Source organism: Phodopus roborovskii, unplaced genomic scaffold, assembly GCF_943737965.1.
Source record: "Phodopus roborovskii unplaced genomic scaffold, PHOROB, whole genome shotgun sequence".
Lineage (NCBI taxonomy): Eukaryota > Metazoa > Chordata > Mammalia > Rodentia > Cricetidae > Phodopus > Phodopus roborovskii.
Window position 1 is genome coordinate 2364404 of NW_026126436.1, and position 26436 is coordinate 2390839.

At 38.9% G+C, this 26436-nt stretch overlaps 1 protein-coding gene across 2 annotated transcripts in view; it reads left to right on the top strand.

Annotated features, from left to right (window-relative positions):
* Positions 1-14850: 14850 nt before the first annotated feature.
* The window catches only part of Map3k7 (mitogen-activated protein kinase kinase kinase 7), a 58028-nt gene continuing 46442 nt past the window's right edge, over positions 14851-26436 (top strand). The window contains exon 1 of one of the 2 annotated variants that reach the window (XM_051187478.1): positions 14851-15158. In XM_051187478.1, coding sequence (XP_051043435.1) covers positions 15039-15158 — 120 coding nt within the window. In that variant the 5' untranslated portion in view covers positions 14851-15038. The remainder of the gene's footprint in view (positions 15159-26436) is intronic. The other variant, XM_051187479.1, reaches the window with a different exon arrangement.

Consider the following 26436-nt stretch of genomic DNA (forward strand, 5'->3'; position numbering starts at 1 on the left):
GGCCATTTCTACAGTTGTTGGAATTTTGTTCTAATCTCAAGCCAAAATTCATTTAGTGGCTGTTTATGAAAATCAAGCCAGCAACAGATATAACAATTTTGGGGCGGGAGAAAGGGGTTAAGACAGGGCTTCTCTGTCTAACAGCTGTCACTGTCCTGGAACTCACTCTGTAGACCAGGCTGGCCACTGTCTCCCGAGTGATGGGATTAGTGCCACCACTGCCTGGACAGATATACCAATTTCTAAAATTAAATATTCTAACACAATACAATCCAAAGATACTATATGATTTGATTTAGTACTTATATGAAGAGGTTTGGTGGTAGGAAAATTTTAAAGGTCTGTTTCCTAGAATTATGTGATTATGTTTCTACCAAAACACAACACGTATAGTAAAAACACTGCACCCCCTTCAGGTAGTGTTCATTGGTGTTCCAGCACATAATGGTATGTACAGTGCAACATGTGCATGTTGTATGTTCAGAACCAAGATAAAGTGGAACCACACACGTAACAAGGGGCAGTCCAGCCACTACTATCTTGCATTCATTTATGCTTCTGAGTTTGAACTAAATTATGGTTAATATGCATTAAGAAATCTTTCACTCTTTCTAAACTTTTCACTACCCCCACATTCAACTATGAAACACTGGGATCATGACCCACAGTTGAAAAAACAAGTGTAGGTGTGTACTGTTGTGGAATATTATTCTAAGGTGTGTTTTGTTTATGCTATGGAACATTTGTTTAACGACGAAAGATTTTTGTGTTCTTTTATGTTGCATTTGTTTAACTCTATGAAGCTGTGTTACTTTGCCCATCTAAAGCACCAGATTGGTCTAATAAAGAGCTGAACAGCCAATAGTAAAGCTGGAGAAAGGATAAGCAGGACTGGTGAGCAGAAAGAATAAAAAGGAGGAGAAATTTGGGAAGAAAAGGAGATCAAGGATCAATAGAAGGAGGAGAACGCCAGGGGTCAGCCACACAGCCACACAGCAAGAGGAAAAGGTACTCAGAAATAGAGAAATATAAAAACCCAGAGGCAAGAGGTAGGCAGGATAATTTAAGTTAAGCAAAGCTGGCTAGAAAGAAGCCAAGCTAAGGTCATGCATTCATAAGTAGAAATAAGATTCGATGTGAATTATTTGGGAGCTGGTTGGCAGGCCACACAAAAGAACAAAGACCCAAAGAGCAAAGAGTAAAAACAAACACCTACAGCAAAGGGATGCTGGCAGACATACTACTTTCTGCTTTGGTCACTCTCAGAAGATAACTACCAAAGAAGGGGAGGGCAGCAAGCCTCTCCTGAACATGAAACTGTTCACCATATATAGGGAAACCAAAGTGTCCTCCCAAAAGAAAAGTCAGCTACAGACACATCAACTACAAACAACACTCAAGGCAGAGGATTTTAATAACAAAGGAATTTTTAGAATTTTTATTTTATTTTACTATTTTATGTGTCTGTGTTTTGCCTGCATGGATATCTGTGCCCCACATGTGACTGGTGCCCACAAAGGCCAGAAAAGGACATTGTATCTCCTGGAACTGGAGTTACAGATGGTTATGAACCACCATGTGGATGCTGGGATGGTCTTAACTGCTGAGAAATCTCTCCAATCGCCAAAGAAATACATTGTTCAAAGAATACACTATATGAGTTCAAACTTTCAAATTGTGGAACATCATATACATATGATATACAGGTTTTTCTGTTTTTGTGAGGTTTGGCTGGGTGAGAACCCCAGGAAACAGGAATCTATGACTATGAGAAAACTACAGCTTTTTTTCTTTTCTTTTCTTTTTTTTCTTTTGTTGTTGTTGTTATTGTTGTTTTTGTTTTGTTTGAGACAGGGTTTCTCTCTGTAGTCTTGACTGTCATGGACCTTGCCTCTGCCTCCCAAATGCTGTAATTAAAAGTGTGCACCACCACTTCCCAGCTAAGAAATCTACAGCTTTTTAAGGAAGTATGAATTTGACAATAAAACTAAGCTAGAAATATTGTTACAAATATAAATGGCACTTATTTCAAACCTATATTCAATATCTGCAAAGTACTAAGACTACTGGGACTTTGAGCTGAAGAGGCAGTTCATCAGTTAAGAGCACTGGCCACTCTTCCAGAGGACCAAGATTCTATTTCTAGCACTACATGGTAGCTTATAAGCATCTGTAACTACAGTTCCAGGGGGTCTACACCCTCTTTGGCCTCCTTGTGCACCAGGCACACAATGATATATAGGCATGCATGCAAGCAAAATGCTCATACACATAAAATTTTTAATTAAAACAATTATTGGGGTTGGAGATGGTACAGAGGTTAAGAGTGAATACTGTTCTTCCAGGGGATCTAAGCTCAGTTCCCAGCAACTCACTACTGTACATAACTCCAGCTCCAGGGGATCTAATGAATTCCATGGCCATCTATACTCACATTCACAAAACCACATATAGACACAAACATGTACAAGTAATTCAAAAATTAAAATAAATCTTTTAAACCAATTATTAATCACTAGGGCCAGCAAGATGGCTCAAGTAAAAGCACTTTCCCCCAAACCTAATGAACTGGGTCCCATCTCCAGAACCCCACATGGCAGAGAACCAGTTCCTACAGCTGTCCCCGGACCTCTAAACAACTGCACGCCATGGCACACAAAATTGATGAATAAATAAATGTAAAAAAGTTGTAAAAAATTATTAATCCTAGTACTTGGAAGGCTGATGCAGAAGGATCAGTATGAATCTAAGGCCAGCCTAGGCTACACACTGAGTTCAAGACCAGCTTAAGCAAAACAGTGAGACCTTGTCTTTAAAAAATGGTTGTGTTTCAGACTAGTTATTTTCTTTTTACTTTAAAAAATTACATTGTTACTTTGCGTGTGTGTGTGTGTGTGTGTGTGTGTGTGTGTGTGTGTGTGTGTGCATGTCCACACATGCATTTGTCACAGTGTAAAGGTGGAGGTCACAGTAGAACTTGTAGAAGTCAGTCTTTCCAGCATTTGGGTTCCAGAGATCAAACTCAAGTGATGCTACAAGGCAAGTGTTTTTACCTACTAGGCCATGTCACCTGCTCCCATTCATTTTCTTAGGGAGAAATATATATATATATTGAACACATATTGTACTAAATCAAAAGTTAAGAAACTCCTCTGTAAATGCAGCTGACTCAAATATGAGACATTAAGAAATGCTATTCTTGGTGAGATGTTAGGTAATAAGATAGAAGTTGAAACAAAATTCCACAATGAAAAGTCTTCCTTGAACAAAGATAACGAGAAAAAAGCCATATACATGGACATAGGAGACATGCAGTCAATATGCAATCATTTCAGAAAAAAATAACTGATGGGAGATGTCATTCTGTAAATATGTTTCTTGTATTGGTTAATGAATAAAGCACTGTTGTCCAATAGGAAAGCAAGATAGGCGGGACTAGGAGGAGAGAGGAAATATTAGGGATGAGATCCAAGATAGAGGATAGAGAGAAGAATGCCAGCCCCTCTCTCTAGTAAGATAAGACCACGTGGAAGTACTTAGATTAATAGAAATTGGTTAATAATTAAGACAGAGCTAGCCAATAAGGAACTAGTAACTGGCCAACAGCTTTATATCAAATACAGAGTCTCTGTGTGTTATTTGGGGCTGGCGTGGCAATGGGACCAGACCGGCAGGCAGGAAAAACCTTACTGCTAACACATAACTATAAATATACTACTGCTCACAGAGAAATCCTAGGGAAATGAACACAGTGAGCCTCTTGTGTTGTTTTTTTGAGACAGGGATTCCTCTATGTAACAACCATCACTATCCTGGGATTTGCTTTGTAGACCAGGCCGGCCTCGCACTCACAGAGATCTCTTTCTCCCTCTGTCTGCCTCGCCTATCTCTGTCTCCCCAGTGTTGAGATTAAAGACATGCACCACCACCCAGCCCAGAGCCTCTTCATATATATGTGTGTGTATGTGTATATACACATACACACACATATATATATTATGTATCGATCCCAGTTCCCTCTCCATCCCTCCCTCCTTCCCATGTCCCCCAAACCCCCTCCCCTCTCACCACCATCCCTACTCCACAGGAGGAATCAAAATCTGTCAAGTCATTTGAAGTAGGGACTAGGCCCTCCCTCCTGCCTCTAGGCTAAGGGAGTATCCCTCCATGGGGAATGTGCTCCAAAGTCCATTCATGCACCAGGGATACATCCTGGTTCCACTGTCCGAGGTCCCTTAGACTGCCCAGGCCTTTTAACTGAGACCCACATTCAGGGGGTCTGAGTCAGTCCAATGCTGGTTTCCCAGCTATCAGTCTGGGAGTTCATGAGGTCCCCCTTGTTCAGGCCAGTTGTCTCTGCAGGTTTCTGTAGCCTGGTCTTAACCCCATTTTCTTAACACTCCTCCCTCTCTGCAACTGGATTCTAGGAGTTCAATTCAGTGTTTAGCTGTGGGTGTCTGCTTCTGGTTCCATCAGCTACTAGATGAGGGCTCTATGATGGCATGTAAGTTAGTTATCAATCTCATTATCAGGGAAGGGTATTTAAGGTAGTCTTTCCACAATGGAATGCTACTCAGCAGAAAAAAACAATGGGATCTTGAAATTCGCAGGCAAATGGAACTTGAAAAAAAAAAAATCCTGAATGAGGTAATGTGGGACTAGGAAGATTGAGTCAGGGGTTGAATAGACAAGAACAAAGAGAAAGAGAGAGAGAGACCATAAAAGAGGGAGCCACTATAGGTTTGAAGAGAAAACTGACTCTAGAGCAATGTCCAGAGACCTACAAGGACCCCAACTAACAATCTTCTTAACAACTTCTTCAGAGCATCTTCTTAACAACTGTAGCCAGACTCAAGTTAGGGTCATCTGGGAAGAGAGCCCTTAAACTGAGAAAATGTTTCCTCAGATTGGCCTGTAATACATCTGCTGTGCATGTTACTGATTATGGTAAACATGAGAGGGTTAATACAGTGGGTGGTGCCATCCCGGTTAGGTTATATTTCAACTATCTACAACCGATGGTTTGGGGAGTGTTTGGTGATTTCAAAGTAAAATCAAACAAAATCCACATGAATGAGAATTATGTGCACATGACTTTTATATACCAAGTTATTTGCCAATGATCTGAAATCTAATATATTCATTCATGCAGTAAGGCATGTTAAGTTTCCAGGCCTGAAAGAGAAACAACCTTCCTACCCACTATCCATATTTGGTAGAAATGTACTGATACAACCAAACCTATTTGTACAATACAAAATTCCTAGTTGTTCTTCCCTAGAAACAATCCCTAAGACAAGGATTGCAGAAAAATAAAGATAGCCAGTATAGGGAGAATAGTTAAGGCAACTACTCCAGGAGACATGAAGAAGCTATAAAATTATTTTTGCAAAGAGAGTGAAGATCTTATAAGTTTTTTATAAGACAACCTAAGACAGACACAGCCATCTGTCCTGTAGCAGAATCACAGCTATTATTTACTTATATTAAGAAGGAGGAATTTGCGAGTGTCCATAAAGATGGCTGCACTCTATCTTGGCACAAGGACAGAGAGTTCAAAACTATCCTCTGTAAGGGGTATGGTTTTTCCTCCTGCCGCTGGTCTGGTCCTGCCGCTGTGCCAGCCCCAATTAACACACAGAGACTCTGTATGATATAATTCTGTTGGCCAGTTACTTGTTTCTTATTGGCTAGCTCTGTCTTAAGTATTAACCCATTTCTATGTATTTCCACCTGGTCTTACCGAGTGCGGAGGAATGGCGGTTCTGTTCTCTCCAGACTCTCCATGTTGACTCCTCCTTACTACTTCCTCTTTCCTCCTTGTCTCCTAGTCCCTCCTATCTTCCTTTCCTATTGGCCAACAGTGCTTTATTCATTAACCAGCATGAGAAACATTTATACATAATGGCATCTCCCAATCCTCACCAAGTCATAAGACCTAAAGGTCAAAGGTGTGGCTACAGTAGGATGTTTGGCTGTCTTTTTCTAAATAACAACAGACCTGAATCTGAAGTATGGCTACTCCTGAACCTAAAGGCTAGGGAACAAGAAGCTGGAGCTAAGGTGTGGTTACTGAACCCTTAGAATAAGTGAGGAAGAAAAGTCTGTTTGTTCTGTATACATGATACCGTGTTCCCCTTTTTAGATAAGATATATGAGTGGTGAAAAATAAACTCGTGGCATTTCAGTATTGACTGGTATGCCCTCCTGACCTTTATTCTGTCTCTCTTCTTTTCTTTATCTTCTATACCTAGCCTTTCCCTCATCCACACTCCCCCACTCAGGTACGGACTTGGGACTGCTAGGTTGGCTCCGATTGCAGCCCCACAAAGACCTCTCACAACATATAGTGCCCAACTAAACTTCCATTCCACAGGTCACAGGGTTAAGGCACATCTTCTGAAGTACATGAATTTCCATGGCATGCCTGTTATGTGGAGAAAGAAGATTTTGGTCACCCAAAGGCAGCACCCCAACAAATATGCAGTTGCTGGCTGTCTTAGTTGGGGTTTCTACTGCAGCAATGAAACACCATGACCAAGACAACTTGGGAAGAAGAGGGTTCACTTCAGCTTATACTTCTGGGTGACAGTCCATCACTGAGGGAAGTCAGGACAGGAACTCAAACAGAGCAGGAACTTGGAGGCAGGAGCTGATGCAGAGGTCATGGAGGGTTGCTGTTTACTGACTTGTTCCTCATGATTTACTCAGCCTGCTTTCTTATAGAACCCTGGACCACAAACCCACCATAAAGAGCTGTACCCTCCCCCCATCAATCATTAATTACGAAAATGCTCAACAAACTGACCCACAATCCAATATTATGAAGGCATTTTTTTTCAATTGAAGGTTCCTCGTCTCAGATGACTATAGTTTGTATTGTGTTGACATAAATCTAATCACCACACTGGCCTACAAAGTCAAACTAATATGTATAAACAATAAGGGAATCTGTGAAAATAATGGTTACACACTTGGTTGTCTCCTTGAGCAGACAAATAATCACAATTATCGTGTCATTATGGCAGGGAAAGAAGACTTAAAGCAAAACAAGAAAAGCTGAGAACAAAATACAACTCTTAACTTATTTTTTGCCCCAGGGTAAGCAGCTTGTGTTTAGGAGACCATTGTATGGTCACTACTATTGTGTGCACAAAGTGAATGATGCTTGCTGAAGGAATGTATACACAACTTAGAACTGAGCTGTCCAAAAACAAACACACCAGAAAAACCACAGCAGCCCCTACCACCACCACCACCAACCGCATCCCCCACACCCCCCACTCTGCATAAGAATTTTATTTCTTAAAGTTCATTATGGTGAACTAGCCTTGAATCAGGACTTTTCTCTGGAAGAGACAGTCACAAACTGAATTTCTAGCCACAAAGAAACAGTAAAAATAATAGCTTAACTTTAACAGTTTTTTTTTTTTTAATACGAAGCTAGATAGCCAATTAAAATGTAAAGCAGAAAAGCATCTTAAAGTTACAGAGCAGAGGCATCATTCTCTTGTTGTCTGCTGAATCCTTCACATTCTTAGAATGAACGGCATCTCAAGGCTAAGGTGTGTGTGCTGATTCCACATCCTATTATGGTCCTGCAGTTAAATTGTGCTGCTTTCGGGAATCTTTCTTAGTCTAGTTCAATTATGTTTCAGTGGAGGAGAATTCTCAATTCTGATAGTATCTATTTCTCTACAAATTAAGTTGGAGACCTAGGATATAATATATTCTTTGTTTTCCAAAAAGGATCAATCCCTGGCTTATTAAAGTTGATAATGAGTCCTTTAGAAAAAGGCAGAAATCAATTCCATGCAGCAGATTTAGTTAAGCAACCTCATTAAGACCTAAGACAACTCTATTTTTGTTAGTTTAATAAAGATCATATGTCAATTAAAATATGCTATTGTTTTTCTTTTAATGAAGATGATTTATACTGATTGATAAACTTTTGGATTCTGAATGTACTAGATACATAATTATTGAGACTGACCAAGAATTGCTTATTTTATGTCAAAATTAAAATTGCCTTTAGGCTATGAGCAACACCCAATTTTGATTAAGATAATAGAATATTAACCTTAAGCAGCTGTCATTTATCAAGAAGGCAGAAAACTGTATTTATATATTCAAGAAATGGAAAGATTCAAAATAAATTCTAACATAAAATGAGTGGTCACACTTGTAAGTTTCATCCTCCCCAAGCTACCTATGCCTACAGTTAACATTACGTTTGATCTACTCATTACAGTAAGCATCATTTTCCTAAACATTCCTGACTCATCATTAGAGACTAATGAGACTGCACTCTTTAACATATTTCATTATACTTTAACTTCAACTTTGATTCCTTCTCCCCCAAACCAAAGCTTTCCCCAGTTGATTCCAAACGTTTTAAGTCCAGTTGGTTGAATTGGTAAATGATCAGATAAGAAGAAATGCTACAAGTAACTCAAAGTATAGCTATTCCCTAGAACAAGTCAATGTTCAAGTCTCCTATTTTTTTCTAGGGAAGAATCATCCTCAAAATAATATTATTCAAACTAAAAGGTTAGAATCGATCATTTATCTTAAGTAAACCCAATACAGCCCAAACAAATACTATTTAATAGTTTAGTTGAAGACTAAGTACTGTAAATCTAACTCTCCCACTTTTTACAGCTCTCCCCAGATTACTGGGAATTCCTTGCTCCAGCTTCTCTCTCAAGAGTAGCAAATGGCAGGGACTAGAAAAATAGTTCAGTGGGTAGAGGAGCTTTCCACCAGACCTAATGACCTGAGTTTGATGCTCAGCCCCACATGGTGAATGGAAAGAAAAATCTTGCAAGTTATCCTTTGTCCACTATTCCTGAACTATGTGCATGCATACACACACACACACACACACACACACACACACACACACACACACACACACAAATAAATAGATGTATGTAATTTAAAATTTTCAAGAAAAAGACAAGTAAATGGTATTGACTCTTGCCTTCATGTGGTCAGTGGTCTGGGAAAAAAGGAATTAAAAGCAATTACTCTTTGAACAAATCAATAAAACTAAGTTACTAAAATTACAAAACAATAATGTCCCTGTTTCTGTTTCTCTTTCAGAAAACATGTTAAGATTTTTGAATGACACATAAATTTTTGTTTAAATGTACTAATTTTACCACTTCTTATATACTAAAGCATTTTGTGACAGACATTTATTACTTACCATAATTTCTATAGCTCCCACTAATTCCTGTAATTACTACTAAGAAAACATTTTAATAGTGATGGGAATAAGCATAGCATATGTAGTGTGATACAGCTACCATAGTTACTCTGGCTTCATATATTAAGTCTTTTTTGATTTTCAGTTATAGGTTTAAGCTAAAGCTTCATGTCTTTAATAATCCGTATTGAGATTATTTTTTGCACTTTAAGCTAGCAATCCCATTAAGGAATACATGCCATAATTTTATTTCCTGAATTTTTTTTCCACCTCTATTTCTTCCTTAAGCATCTGGATACTAATATTTCTTCCCCGACCTTATCAAGTGTGAGGGAAAAATGAATATTGAGGCTCTAAATAAGATACTGTTTAGGGCTGGTTCTCCTATTAGATTATTTTCTTTAACTACTTGAATGCCTCTGGGCTTAATTAGAAGACTCTGTTACTTTCTCTATATTGTGTGTGAAGTGTGTTACATAATTGAGTTGATTAACAGTCGATAGTTCTCACTTAGAGCTCTCAGAGATGACTTTCAATGGGAATCTTACTCGGAGGAGCCTCTCACCACTGAGAGCAGCTCTGAGGGGTGCTGGGGAAGCAGAGGAAAAGTGGGAGAGGGGCTGCTTAAGAACAAGAATGCAAGTGGGTCTCTCTACCTTGCAGGTCTCAATCACTCCAATTCCATACCCTGTGACTTTGGCAGGGGTGTGGTGTTGTTTGTTGAAATAATGAATAGTAGATGGCATCATTCAAGTGGAAAGTTTTAATTTGTGATTCCCTGGGGCTGTGTGAGATGAAGCACCCTTACTTATCCCTGAAAATGAAGCCAAACTGCTTCTGGAATTTCCTTCAAAAAAAAAAAAAAATCATAGAAAGCATCTATTTAATATATTAGCCAGTGATATAAGACATTTAATGAATGTGTTTTAACAAAGAGTACTATTTCAATGAGAACTGTTTTCCTTTCTAAAGTGTGTTCTTATCCGTGGAGACTTCTACTTTTAAAAAAGATGGTGCTGAGCTTCAGGATGATGCTTCAGCTTGCCTGGGAAGCTCAGAAATTAAACTGTTAAGTTACAAGAACCAATTATTTCTGAAAACAACCATTAATATCACAACAATAGTAACATTAAATATTAATCTAATATTAATATTAAACATAGTAAAATTAAACTCTAGCAGGCAATCTATCAAAACAAGCTAAATAGTATTAGTATTTGGTAAGACTAGTTTAGCTTTGGAAACTCTAGGGAGAGTCCCCTAAACCTAGCATAGCAGAGCTATCTGCTAGGAGAGTAAGTATTTTTAAAACTCTCAAACATTTTAAAAGCAAACTTTCATTACAAAGTGGTATGCTAACTACCTACCAATTTCAGCAACTTATTAAGTCTTCTCCAATGATGTTATAAAAAGTAACTGGTTAACTCAGCTTTTATATGTAAAATAAATTAACACAGTGTTTATTACGAACTATACTCATTCACTTTCTAAAAAGTGTCTGCTGAACTTCGGGTACTGCTCTAAATCCTGATCAGCAGGTGTTCTAGTCTCACTTTTATTGTTAATGATAAAATACTTTTATTAAAAGCAATTTAGGGGAGCAGAGTTTAAATGGCTTATACTTCCAGGTCAGGATGCACCACTGAGGCAAGTCAGGAGGGAATCCAGAGATAAGAACCAAGGAGACATGTTACTTCTGGTTAGCTCTGCTCTCTGACTTTACTAACTCCCAATGCCTGCCCAGGAGATGGCACTACAATCTCTCATAGACCAACTTGATAAAGGCAATTACTCGATGGAGAAGTTTTTCAGGTGATTATAGGCTATGTCAAGTTGACAATTAGAACAGTAAGTTTGAGAAGACTGTGTCAGAAAATAAACCAGGCATAAAATAATTAAAGATGTCAGATAACTAATTATGTAGAAATAAAACAGTAAAAATGAAAGGGTTGGGAAAGGAAATACCTCATTATCTCTGAAGCAGTGATTGGGCTGAGACCCAAGTGATTCCTGGACAATTAAGGAAATAGGAAACCCAGTATGAATACCTGACCTATAACCAGCCAGCACAACTAGTTAAATATGTTTCATCCTCCTACCTTAATAACATCCTCCTCACCAGAACATGGGAGCCTGAGCAAAGCTATATTCTAACCTTGTCCCCTTCCTCTGGGTTCAAACTACATAAGGGAATTTACCACAGCCAGTTGTGGGCACCCCAACCTGTTCATCCAAGCTCATTCAAACAGTCTTCTTCAGCCACTTACCAACCTAAGCCACACTTCACTTTCAAATGTAAGGCAGTCACCAATTAAGCTATCCCATGACAACAGATTCTACTAGTCACCAGGACCTAGTGTCTGAGATGAATAACTGTTTCCACCATTACCACACCTCAAGGAAGGAAAATATGAAACTAATAATTATTTCAGGATTAATTTTATGTATCAGCCACTCTTCTAATTTTCCTAATCCATTGAGTTATTAGACATATTAAAGTTTAGAGTTTAATTTATTCAGGATACGTGGCAGAAATGGAATATGAGTTACTGGAATTCTTTTTTTTTCACATTTCTTTTATATTTATCATTTTTTCTTATTTTACATATTGATCCCAGTTCCCTCTCCCTCCCTATGCCCCTCAACCGCCCTCTCATCCTACCCCCCCTCCCCAGCCCCACTCCACAGAGAGAATGATGCCTTCCAGGAGAGATCATCAAAATCTGTCCAGTCATTTAAAGTAGGGACTAGGCTCTCCCTCCTGCCTCTAGGCCAAGGGTTATCCCTCCATGGGGAATGTGCTCCCAAAGTCCTTTTGTGAACTAGAGAAAACAAAATTACTAGAAAACCAAAATAGCTTTTACCTAACAATACCTTAACATCAAATTTAAGTACATCATTAAACAAATATTCCATAGCATAAACAAATGCACACATTTTAAACTAATATTCAACAACAGTAGGCCTTTGGAACGGAAAAAAATTGGGAATTGATAAGGCAGGATATTGATGGCTTGTTATTCAATTATTTGCTTTTTTTTTTTTCCTAGTTATAAATAATACTGAGATGAGCATCATGTACTTAAATCTGATGTTAAGGTATTGTTAGGTAAAAGCTATATTGGCCAATTTCCACCCAGCCAGCCACAGAGTAAGAAGTTTAGAAAGATATAGAATAAAGAAAGGTAAAAAGCCCAGAGGCAAAATATAGTTAAAGAGAAACAGGATGACTTAAGTTAGAACAGGCATTCATAAGTAAGAAGTCTGAGTGTTTATTTGGGAGTTTGGTGGTGGGCCGCCAAAGAGGAAAAAACAAAAAAACAAAACTAAAGCCTTTTTTCAAAAGTATGAATCAGATCAGATTCTCACTAGAAACTGCTTACCTATTGTTACAAGCATGTTTTCCTGCTGGCCTGGTCCCAGAGCAGCGCCAGCCCCAAATAACACACAGAGACACTGTATTAGATACAAAGCTGTTGGCCTGGTACTGTTTCTTATTGGCTAGCTCTGTCTTGAATATTAACCCATTTCAACTAATCTAAGTATTTCCACATGGTCGTATCTTACCGGAGAGAGGGCCTGGCAGTCTTCTCTCTCGGTCCTACATTTTGAATCTCCTACCTCCCCTGACCCCCAATCCTCCTTGTCTCCTAGTCCCGCCTATCTTGCTCTCCTATTGGCCAACAGTGCTTTATTCATTAACCAATAAGAGAAACATATTTACAGAATGCCATCTCCCATCAACCTATGAAACAACAGATTCAAATATCTCACCCTCAAATCCCAAACCACACCTACCCAGTTGGGCCAGAAAAATTTCATCACAGACATTCATTGGCCACTACAATATTCAATTGTAGGCATTTATATTACATCTACATGTAAATACAGATGCCCAACAGGTCCAAAACTCAGTAAAATTTAGTATTCAGAAGACCCCAAAAGTCATTGTCATAGCATGGTACTGAAGGCCAAGACCCTGGGTAAAATGCCTAGAAAATGTGTCATCTATTTAACAAACTGTCGTTATCAGACTTACAAAATGAGACTGATAACTGATAGTGGCTTCTAGTTTGTCAAACACAGTGATCTACTTGCAACTCCAAGCATTCTAACTTCTACTTGAATTAACTCAGACAGCAACTCTTTCATTAGAAAGATCTCTTGTAGTCAAACTGGGATCTCCATCCCTTCTTCCTGGCCCTCCTTTAGCCTCCTTTAGAACTAGTAAACTTAGGACTCAGCATCCTTAGGAGTTCATCCTTGGGCCTAAATTCAACTCGTGCTCTTGCTGGTTTTGGAGTCAAATCAACTAAAATCCAACACCTAGCTTAAACTAAAACTTGCCTTGGTCATTCAACATGGGTAATACTATCCCCATATTGGGGTGCTGTGGTCTAACTTGAATTGCAAAGTTATTGAAGAGTACTGTATGAAGCATATAGTACTATCATTAAGGCAAGGAAGGAAAAAATATGGGACCTAAAGGAAAGGAGCCCCTCACTCAGAAGCTGAAGCTCGTCACCAAGTTAAAGAATTCCAGTACAACTAACACTTGCTATGAAGATTGCCAACATAAAGGCAACATTCCTTTATATAAAGATATTTCATGTTGAACTAGCAATGGATCTTGCTTAAGGTTCAAGCCTCTATGCCCTTCAAGTAAGGCCTTAGTCCTTTCCTAGATGTTTTCTGGGAACCTCTCAAAACAAGAGTATTAATTTCGTTTCCAGTGAAGTTATCCAAACTCATGGAATCAGAAGCTTTGCCACATCAGTCATAGTCATGTTAGGTACTCTACAGGAACCATCTATGATCTCACTAAAACTCCGCAGCAATCCTTCAAGGATAATGTCTTCAAAGGTCACCAAAATCCTGAACATAAACATTATAAGGACAATGAAGAAGGGCTCTTCTTTCCTGCTTTGCTTCCTACTAGCTCCTCCTAGAATTCTTTTCCAGCGGCCTCGAGCGAGGGAAGCCTCCAAAACAAACTCTTCGGGCTGCCTGGGCGACAGACTTGACAGAGTAACATGACAAAGTTAAACAATTTTATCCGTGTCACACCACACCGTCAGCTTCTATCGGTGACCACTGTTGTTTCACGTGTGTTACTCAGGTTGTTCGCACGAATCCCTCACAGGCTCAGGAGTCAGCTCAAAGTCAAGGGACACCGTGCCTCAAACGACACACCCGCGGAAACGGTTTTGCAAAACTCGAAAGCTTCTTCAACAGCTCACGCGTGAAACTGAAAATAAACAAGACGCGCCAAAAGAGCAGGGCACAGATACCGCCCTACCTGCCTGCCTGCCTGCAGACCGCTCGGAACAGAGGAGGGAAGGCACAACACAGCTCAAAACAAACCCCCAGAGCCTTCATCTTTCCCGCTGGTTCTAGCGCGACCAACCGAACGGCCTTCTGTCTTGTTCCGCTCGCGCATTTTCATTACGTCACCGCGCCAGGTATCGCGGTACCACCTCGAGGCCGAGGGCCTCCAGCCAAAGCCTCGCGAGATTTGTCCCACAGGCCCACAGCTCCACTCGCGCCCTCGTCCACTCCACCCCTAACCTGCTTTTCTCGCTCTTTCCAAGTCACAAAATTCCCCCCTTCAGTTCCTCAAGCGTTCCTCCACTTCCGACTCCAAACCGGAACTGGAAGCGCGGGGGGCGGGGCCCGACGACGGAAAGCGCCGAGGAGCCGAAGCCGGGACTCGGCGGTGGCCCGGGTCGGTCCCGCGCCACGGAGCGCCCGGCTGCGGGGCGGCGCGGCTCGGGGCTGAAGGGCGGCGCGCGGGCGGGTGGGCGAGCGCGGCCCCCCGGGCGCCGTCATGTCGACAGCCTCCGCCGCCTCGTCCTCCTCCTCGTCTTCTGCCAGTGAGATGATCGAAGCACCAACGCAGGTCCTCAACTTCGAAGAGATCGACTACAAGGAGATCGAGGTGGAAGAGGTGAGCGAGGCCGGCCGGGCCCTGCAGCCCCGCGCCGCCTCGGATCGGGGGCGGGAGGCGGCTTCCGGACGGGCTTCACGGTTGATTTGAATCTGTGACTCTGTACCTGGTTACACACGTATGACTCTATACCTGATTGCATATGTGCTCAACTGTCCGATGATCCGCAATGGAGCGAGCAGAGTTTGGCGGCTGCGGAGTTTCGGTTCCCTGGTCGTGGTGTTTAAGGCCAAGGCTGAGTGTGTGTGACTTGTAGCATGGTGTGTGACACGAAAGGATGCTCGGGACAGGCTGGTGAAGAAAGCGTCTCACGGAGCTTTCCCTGGTCCGGGATTCTTCTTTCTGATAACATAGTGTAGTTCTGTCTTCTCTTGGGCTAATGGAGATGACTTCCATTCTTAAGTGACATGAGTCTGTTATGAAGAGATGTTTGAAATGTGCTATGAAAGTGGCACATTCTGAAGAGGCAAGTAATGACTATGGTGACAGAATATAACACTACAGAGACATCGCTGTTAGAAATGCCGAATAAATTAAATCTTCAGCTTCAATTTCAGAACAAACGTTTCCGACTGTCTTCAATACATCACCTGTTTTCACATCCACAGTGGGGTCAGTCAGTTAGTTCGTATTTCCAAAAGAAAACTCTATCTATCTATCTATCTATCTATCTATATATATATATATATATATTTAAAATGCAGTTTAGAACTCCTAAAAACTTTGGTTACAAATACTTTCATCCAGTTACAATGAATTTGTCCTATTTGTAAGCGCTTTATGTTTTGTCTATACTAGTGTAGGGTTTATTTAAATCTAGACTCTCGAGTTGTCTTTAAAACTTTTAATTATTGTAGTAAGGAGTTAAGAGTTGCAAGCTAATTAGCACTCAGCAAATACATTTTTACCTTAGATAATTACTGTCACATATTTTTATTGCAAAAAAAGTAACTTCAGAGATCGCTGTGTTCATTGAGAACATGACTGTCTTAACAAGAAGTGTGATGGGAAGAGCAAAGCTTAAGACAAGAAGATTCAGTGTGTAGGATAGACCACTGTGTGATTGTTTCCCTCTGCAATCTGAATGCTAGTTTCCTTAGCTGGAAGATGGGAGTAATTGCTACTTTGTCAGTGTAACAAATCCAGTTAAGCAATGTATGCAGAAAATCCAGTATAGTGTCTGACACATTGTTAGCAAACAAGTTCCAGAGAAGAGTGACCTGCTTTAAGGTCACAAGCTAAAAGAAGGCCTGTTTTTGAAGAGGGAAACATTTATGTGTGATTCCTCCCCACCCCCATGAAGCTAAGATAAAGTCCTTTTTTTTTTTTCAGAAGCGGGTAGTTGTTGCAGCTTTCATGGATAACATTCTTTTTTAAGACTAAAATTTCAGTGAGTCATTATACAAGAATTGCAGATTTTAAGTAAGCATTTGCATGTACTCTGTTGAATTGCTGTGCTTGGAGACTACAAATTGTTATATAATAATAGCTTGTACTTCATGGTCTACCACTTATTTCCACAAACTTACTTTGCTTGATTCTTTTTAAAGCTTTCACATTCTTGCTTCATTGAGGCCTGCAAGTTGCTAAGAGAAACAGTCATCAATTTGATGCTCTCAACCCAAAGTTGGTACAGTTTTGAAATTTGTTTGATTTTAGTGCTTAGTTTATTTTCATAGTCTTGGTTTAATTCAGGCCTTCCTGATTAAACACTATTACACCACAGGCACTCAGTAGCTATTTTTTTAACTTACTGTCTACTTCTAGTTTAAATCATAAATAGAAAAGCAGAAGGATGACACAACACAAATGGACAAGTATATCACCTTTTAAATTAAGAAAATAATGATTGGGATATAACTCAGTAGTAGAATTCTTGCCTACCATGCTTGAGCCTCTGGCTTTAATCCTAGCACACAAAAAGTGAGTTAAGAGAGCCATATTATTTATTTCTCAATAACAATATAATGGAATCAGTATTATACAAAGATAAGGAGAAGCTGTGCTTTGAAAAAAAAAAAATCTAGTTGCAGACCAGATGTGGGATCATTTGGTAGATACACATTTTAAGACAGCAGATGCTTTTCATCGTTGTAGTTGAAGTATTGTGGCTCTTCATTTTCAAAATGTAACTCTGCTGTCAAATTATAGTAGTTCTGTGCCTCAGACATTACATAGGTACTTAATTTCTTAAACAGTCTTTCAGTTTTTAAACTACTTGTACTTGTGTGAAAAGAATTAGAACTATAGACTTCTTTGAGGGTGGGATCATTAAAAAAAAAAAAAAAAACAATGTGCTTTGGTGAAAATGAATTAAACTGAGTGTGTAGAAAATTAGGTGCTATGTTGATTATGTCTGTGTTTTTCTCTTAAGTTGAGAGATTAAATGAGATCATTAGATATCTGTTCTAGCTGTAAAAATCAAATGCATGTATTCTATTGTTCTCCACAGGAAGTTTAGAACTTCTGAGAAAGTAGTCATAATCTCCCAGGAAATGTAGTTGGGTAGGCAGACCCCAATTTACAGATACTGACTAGTGGTCATAGAGTTTGGTTTGCCAGGGGGAGAGCTGGGAATTTGGACTTTCTCACTCATGAGTTCTTTGTTCTTTCCTCTAGGTAGATGTACAGTGTCACTGCATTACTCCATAATGGAACCGTATACTGATTCCCTTCATAGGATGTTGATCTACTTGTCTAACATTTTCTTCTCTTTACAGTATGCTGAGGCTCAATGGAAGAATCCTAGGATTAGTTACATTCTCAGAGTCATGATGTCAAAGTTGTAGATGTGTAACTGTGGCTTATAGTTAATAAGCCATAACGTGGCAGTTGAGTGACTCACAGCAGCTCCAGTAAGTGGAGGCAGGATTGAAGCTAGGTGCCAAATAAATTCACTTTTGTCAGTCGGAAATCTCACTCATGAATAATTGTCTTTGCACATGTCCCTCTGTCTTATGTGCTTTTCCTCCAAAGCATACATGACTGGTTCCTTCTCACCATTCAAGTCCCACCCCAGTGTTCCTTCCCTAAAGAAGCTTTCCCCAAGCAACTTGACACTTTGTTATTTCTGCTGTCCTTCTGGACACTTACCTGTAATTGTGTTGCGTATTCCTCTGAGACAGGTGTAAAGTATTTTGTTTATATTTCTAATCCCAGGGCATAGCACCTAAATGTTCTTTTAAGTATTTGTTGAGTCAACAAATGAAATTTTCACAAAATATGAGAATTAAGCACACATCTGATTTTCTTATATGTGGAGGCCAGGGGTTAATTTATATAATTTACCTAATCCAGCATTTACACAGGAAACGAGATCTGGCTCTTCCCAGTCTTGATTGCCTCCTTCCCCATATTACTTAGCAAATACTTAGATTTAGCTGGGGTAAAAGACTCTGTGAAAGCCAGCTGCTATGAGTGAGTCAGTCATTGGTGGACCTTCTTAATTACATAGACTGTATTTATAAGGGTTACTCTGTAAAAGAGGCCCGGAATGTTGACCACAACTAAGAATATTGGACATGTGCAGTCACTCTTTTTAATGTGTGTGCTTATGTTTTATTGAAGAGGCATGGCAGAGTTTTGTTTTTAAGGCTAAACTATACCACGGTGAGACTTTAGAAAGAACTTTAGCACTGACCATTAACTATTAGGCAACTGATTCTATAGGAGAGCCTAAAGTTTACAGATTGAATAAACTGGCTTTGTTAATGGCTGGTTATAGATCTCCAAAAATAATCAGTAAGTTCTTTTATGTGAAACTATTGGCAATTGATTTCATAGAGAAATTGATTTTGACTTACAATTCTAGAGAGCTAGATGTTGATGGTGAAGATGTTTTATGGCAGGCTTTAAAAGACAAACAAAACAAAAAACCCAAAGCTTCACTTTTATATCATCAAGTCCGTCTTGTCAGCAGTTCTACTCTGTGACAGTTTATTAATAGATATTGAGGCTCTGAATAGTTGGAGACGCTACGTCCTAACTAATGAATTTAGGATCTATGCTTGTTCTGTCTTGTTCCAGATTTCTTGCCAGAATGATAGCGACATAGCTAGGGGTCAATTCACACAGTGCATAGAACAGAGCCAGACCAAACTGACAGCTATAGTCACTGAACTAAATAAAAGGAGATAATTAAAATGCATCATCTGACACTAAATTAAGATCACAAGAGTATACAGCCTTTTCCACTAGTTTAGTTTAGGTGTTTAGTTGTTGGGTTTTTTAGTCTTATTTGTGTGAAGGAAAGGAGTAATGTTTAATACTTAAGAAATTAGGCTGCCTGTGTTTTCACACCTACATAGGTAGGTACACCTGTATATACATTTGTGGAATCCAGAAGACAGACAACCTGTGTTCCTCAAGTGCCATCAACCCTCTTTTAAGACAAATTCTCTTACTGGCCTGAAACTCACCAAGTGACTAGCCTGGCTGGCCAGTGAATCCCAGGGATCTGCCCATCCTCACCTCCTCAGTGCTGGAATTATAAATGTGCTGCACTACATCAGATGTTTTAAATTCAGCTTCTGGGCTTGAACCCAGGTCTTCATGCCTGTGGAGCAAACACTTTACCAACTGAGCCATCATCCCAGCCAAAGAAATTAATTGTATTAATTGCATGGTGATATTCTGTATACCATCTGTCATTTATTTACTGGTTTCTTAATATTAATTAATTGAATTAAATGTGAATGTTTTATGAAGCTAAATTAATAGTTTGAAAACCAAAAACAGCTAAACCACAGGGAAAAAAAATGCATGTAACAAGAAAATTTGAACCAATTTAGGAAGAAATGATTTTAAAATCAGTATCTTTATATTTCTCTATTCTGGTTTTACAAAGAAGAGATTATAAAACATCTGAAATTTATTTGCAGGTTCACCATTTTTAATTAACATGTATGATGGTGTAGATAGTTGCAACATGACATTTGTAGAAAATAATGTGTTCATGATAGTATAGAAATTAAAATTAATACAGAAATTGTGTTATGTTTTTCAGTTATCAATACAGTCAGCAAAGCTTTTTTTATTTTTTGAACTTGAACTAGAAATAAGGTAGCAAATAAAGTAAGACTTTTATTATTTTGTCTCCCTCAGTTTATCACTGTATCTCAAAGGTTGCCTTTTGTGTCATTCTTTGGGTTATTAGCTGCAGTTTGCAACATTGACTTGCCCTTCTAACAGTGGACATAGTTTTATTTTATGCTTTTGGTTTGGTTTTTTTGTGGCCCAGGCAAGCTAGTTTCTCTCATGAAATTCTAACATTTTATATTCTCAATTAGCACAGAAAACAAAATTTGCTACATTAAAAAGAAAAAGAATCTATTTTTTTTAATTCTTCCAGTTGTGAAAATCTCCTCCATCAGCAAGGTGTTGTTTTATATTATCAGTCTGATTATTTTTGTATTTTATTTTGTATGTATGAGTGTTTTGCCTGCATATATGTCTGTGCCACCTAGGTGTTTGGTGTCCACCAAGGTGAGGAGGCCTCTATTCCCCCGAGACTAGAGTTATGGACTATTGTGAGCTTTCAAGTGGATTCTGGAAACGAATACTTTGAAAAAGCAGCCAGTACTCTTAGCCACTGAGCCATCTCTCCATCCCTGGAAGTACACTACTTAACTAATTATTAGTCCTATGATGGCAGTAGTTTACATGTTGTTTTGATCATTCCTAGTAGTAAACAAAACTCATTCTGTTTTGTGTATATTATGGGATGTGTGGCCCATTATAGAACAGGTGAAGATACAGTGTGTTAATACAGTGAAAGGTGCAGTAACAGCTGGTGTTAGCTTGTAGTTCTTTCCTAGCGTCTGATTAAGACTCAAGTTGTAATAACTCTTTCCAAATAAAACTTTTCTAGAATGTGAGGCTTGGATTAATTAGAATAAAGAACATACTTCTGATACTCAGGGCTATCTCTTATCTATAACCCCTGTTCAAAAAGCAAATTATTCCAACATACAGTGGCACAGAGTATTAGCATTTCAAAATGAAGGAAAGGGGACATAGTGAGGAAATTCTGGAACAAAACAAAACTCAACCCAGCAGGGAAAACTCCAAAACCTGTAGCACCATGTTTGAGGTCAAAAGGTTTATATCACTCTTTCCCATCTCCCACTTTTTCTTGGGCTGTCTCCACTCCGTGTTTACATTTTTTTCCTCAGCAGCCATCACACTGCTCTGGCATCTCCAACATCTTAGGGTCTCCATCACAATATAGGCTACACTCTCACAGCTTCATGAAATGTCCTCTCTAGGCCTCCATGCAGAAACTCCCCTGTCACACACCTGATGTTAGTGGTTTTCCACAACCTTGTTACTATTGTATTGTTCCTGACCCTAAATCCAGAATGCTAGCTGAAGCTGTCAGGTTGGGCTCCAGGCTTGGGATGCAATCTGGCCCCCTCCAGGAATTACTTTTACAAATGTTTTGATGTTTTCTTTACTGAATATCATTTTCTTAGCTTTAGACAAAAACTTTTTAGTCGTTCTCTTTTTCCTAGTTACAGAATTAGCTGAGTGGGGGTTTACCCTGAAGGCACTTTATATTCCATTCCTAATCAGGCCTTTCCTTACCTCTTTCAGTACAAACCAAGTCTCCAGCATTATATTTCCTGATGCTCTTTTTTTTTTTTTCTTCAAACTGCATTTTATATTTCTTTTTACTCTGCTTACTCTTTTTTTGTTGGGGATCTGATTATGGTCACTGGTAACTGCACAACTGAGTCAACACTAGACAGTCTTGGAATCGCCTCCAGTGACTTTAGTCCAAAACTCTTCAGTTTAACCTCAGGCAGATTCTTAGGATAAAGGCAAACCAGCCACATGCTTGGTCAGAATATCCCAAGAATGGCAGTTTAAAAAAGAATGAGTTTATTGGGTGATTGCATGCAGTTCTAGAGGGTGATTCTATCATGGCAGCGGCGCTGGAACAGTCACTGAACTCTTACACCTTATCTGCAAGTTTGAGGCTGAGAGAGAGTGAGAGACTGGACCTGGCATGAGCTTTTGTACTCATGACACACCTCCTCCAACATGGCCACACTTCCTAACCCTTCCACCAACTAGGGACCAAACATTCAAATATATGAGCCAGTAGGCTAGGCTATTTTCATTCAAAACACCCCAGATGACTACAGCTTGTAAAGGCAATTTACAGTATATCCTGAGCTTGGGCAAACACACCTGGTCATGAGATTAGAGCACAAATTGGAGGTGGTGGGGGGAGTTACAGGTAACAAAGACAAAACCTAAATAGTTGTATCTAAGAGTTGATCATAGGGAAAAGAGTTGGTGAAGGAAACTAAAATTCTTAATTGGTCTTTTTAACATTTTTGTTTCTAATTTTTGCTTACTGTAGACAAATGAACATCTTTTTATACTTGTCAGATTATTTGAATTCATTCCACAAGTCAAATTGCTATATCAAAATGATGACACTTGTTTATATGTACCTTGATACATACTACCATCTCCTGGACCAAATCATCTGTTTAACCATGCTTGGCAGAGTAGTGCCTCTGTCTGCTAGAACCTCAGTTGGACTCTAAGCAAATGCCCAGCCATTCCCCATGTGGCCTTTCTTTATCAAGTGGGCCTTTATCTCATGATGTTGGCTTCTAAGATGAAGGAAATGGAAGCTGCCAACACTTGTACCCTGGTTCTGAAGGTTCCAGAGCATCCACTACACTACCTACAGTTCTTGACAGACTTGACTTGGAAAGAAGCTGTGAACTCCTCAGACAAGGAAAAAAAAAAGACTGAGGACAGCCATCTTGGGAGACTTCTTCCCTTTGTGAGCAAGCTTCTGCTAATCCCTCCCAGTCACTCTTGTTATAAAAAGTTGGAAACCCATATTTCCTACTTCTGACAGGTTTCTTCCAGTTTGATGCTGTCAGTTTAACTAAAGCACAACATTCAGTTCTCCCATTTATGCTGAGAAAAAAACAAAAAAGCAGCTGGATATACAAGGTACTCAAGAAGTGTTTCAGGAATAAAGAAATGCAGTTTGCAGTTCAGTTTTAACACTGAAAAAAGGCCTTTCTTCCTGCTTGCTGACTCAGTCTTCCTCTTGACTGCCATCAATCCTCAGAAATTCAGCTGCATTTTGCATTAAGGCCTGTGGTTGATCAGCTCTCACTCCCATTTCAGCTCTCAATCCTCCCCTCAGTAGCTTCTTCCTGTAGTCAAACTTTAATTTCACTTATTTTGCTCCTTTTGCAAGACTTTTTGAGTCACTTCCATGTCCAACTGGGGCCAAAGAAGCCTGGAGTAAGGCCTCCTCTATGTTGTCCTTGCCCCTGCTCTTCTGTGGTGTAGCTGCCCATGTTCATAGAGCACATCCTGTGGGAGTGTCTGCCCTGCTTAATCTAAGAGGAGAGTGTAGATGGGGAGAGGTTTGAAATGCTGTCTACCATTTCATCTCCAAACCTGTTTTGGAAAGGGAGGCTAACGAGGTCTGCAGAATCTGTTGTTAGTGCTTGCCTTTGGCATTCTTAAACAGTTAAAAAAAAAAAAAAAAGTGTTAGAGAAGTATCTAAGCGCTATTGCTGTGTAGCCTCACATTTCTTTCCCACCTCACTTTCATCTCACAAAAAAGTCAATTCTTACATATTTTTTTCTATTTACTCCTGATATTTAATAGTTTAATCCTAATAATGCCATATGAAAACATAAAAAGACTGTATGTCATAAAGAAATACAATTATTGAAGCACTGACTGCATACTTATAAACAGAAATCATGAAATTATATCTATCAGATGTTTCAGTATATGTGTACAACTTTGACATCTTGCCTTTCTCTATTATTTAGGACCTATTACTGTGTATGTGAAGTAATTTATGACTCAATGAAAATAGAGACTTCTTGAGACCATGGGTTCTCAGATGTGGATGTGACTGTTTTTTATATCGGATTATTTTGTAAAATTCATTTCTCAAAGCAAAAAAGAGTTTATCATGTAATCCACTTGCTCACATTTAATTCCCATGGCTTTTAGTCGAAAGCACAGTAAGTCGTCCTTTCATCACTAGGTGGCACTTGTGAATAATACATAGTCATGCATACTCAACACAGTTATGACAACTACATAATCTGCAAATACAGATAATGTTTGGGATCTGACATTCTTTAGAATACTAAATACTAGTTACTTTGATTATCTTTGAGTATATGGTTGGAATATATTAAATTGCTTTATAATCATTCATTCATAGTTGATAATATCAGTTGGTAGGCTTACCTGTGTGTATCATCTTAGTTTCTTATGACCATGAAGTTAAAACCTGTTTTCTGCTAATTTCCTGTGAGAAAAATTAGTGTTTAAATGAGTGTTTCAGCTCCTTACACTAATTCACAGCCAAGCCTGAATACTTAACGTTTGTGAGTGCCTGATTCTATGGCCCCTACAGATAAACTTAACTGAGGAATGCTGTAGATACTCCTTAAGGAAAATAGAAGCATCTCCACTTTACTGCCAAGGGAAAAGGCCGGATGTTAGTTTAAATAGCAGTCAGAGTGAGCATAGTACCTAGCAATAAGAATGAGTATATAGGCATATGCATTCAAACTCAAGCCAGTTCCCCAGTCTTGTTAAAGTAACTGGACTGTGAGTATATATCACCAGTGCTGGTTTCTTGTTATTGTTGAGGCTTGGAGATGAAGACAATGGGCTCTCAGTGCTCAGGACGAGGAAATGAAAAGTGTCCAAAAGAGCCTGGATACTTGGGACTTTGCCTGGTTACCTTTAACCTAAGTGTAGCTAATTGCATGTGATAATTACATGCTGTAGGTTTCAGATCCTGCCTCTGAATACTTTCTTGCTGTGTGCCATGGGTAAGTTACAACCTTGTGACTGCTTACCTTTAATCAATGAAAAATACTCCAAATGGCACCTATCTTATGGTGAAATTGAATATGAGAAATACTCACACTGCTTTACATGACTTATGAAGTAGAATTGGAGCCATGGCTAGATTGCCCATGCACCCCATGTTGCAGCTACTGTGCTAGTAGCTTCTTTTTTTCCTCTGGTAAGTGATCTAATGCAGACTTTAAAAAAAAAAAAAAAAAAATCATTTGCTCATTCTAGCTGCAGTCAGCTTTGTTGTTGAAGAATTTCATATAAATTTGTCTAAAGTGAAGTGGTCACCGAGGTACCATGTAACTGATTTCTGGTGTTGGAACCACTGACATTCTGTTGTTGGGTTGTGTACCATTAACTCTACTGCTTGTTGCCAATGTAGACTTGAGAGACTAAGTTTGTTTGTTTAAAGCTATGTGCTTTCTGTGTAACATGAGGAGAACATTAGCACCTCTTTTTGAGGCTATGTGAGCAAAACATTCTCTCAGTGCCCACTAGTAGAAAGTAATGAGTGGAGATGGATGTTTACCTAAGACTGAGGTTTTGCCACAAACTTAGAAACATAACTAGAAGGTGGAAGATTGGAGATGATGGTGCATAACTAAGCCCTTCATAGTAACAGTCTTGTTTTGATGTGACAGCTATCAAACTAATTTTTGATTTTGTTTTCTATTGTTTTAAAAGATACTTGGAAAAAACAAGAACAGCTTGACAGAGCATGTACCCATGTGATAGCATATGGTTGATCTTTATTTTTGTAATTTTTTAAAAAAAAGTTATAAGCTATAAGATTTGCCTATCATAAAACTCCCCAATTTAAAGTGTGGTTTAATGACTTTTGCAAATTTACCCAGTTGTCAGCCATCACAACCAACTTTCAAACATGTCATCACCTTGGCAGGATGCCCAATACCCATTTACATTAATTACCGTTTTCATGCTTATCCCAGGACAACCACGGATCTGCTCACTGTCTCTACATTTTCTCAAAGTTATTTTATAAATGAACCTTGAAATATGTGATTTCGAGGGTCAAGGATTTTTTGTTTGTGTTACTTAGTATACTATTTTTGAGGGTCATACATGTCGTTGCATATAGCCAGATTTGTTTATTTTTCTTGGTTAACAATATTTCTTTGTACAGACAATAACATTTTGTGGGTACTTCATAGTGAGTCTTTTATCATACATATCTTTAGTCTTTCTCTGTTCATTCCCTACCCCTATTTAGTTATTTAAAAGCTGGTTTAATTTCTATAATTATTATATGTTCTTTTTATCTTTCTTTTCTGAACCACTTTTATACTCAATCATTAGTCTATCGTGATTAAGAAATTGCTTTATTTGTTCTTGTATTTTTTGTTTTTGCTTGAAAATGAAAAGGTTTATTTCAAAGATTAAACT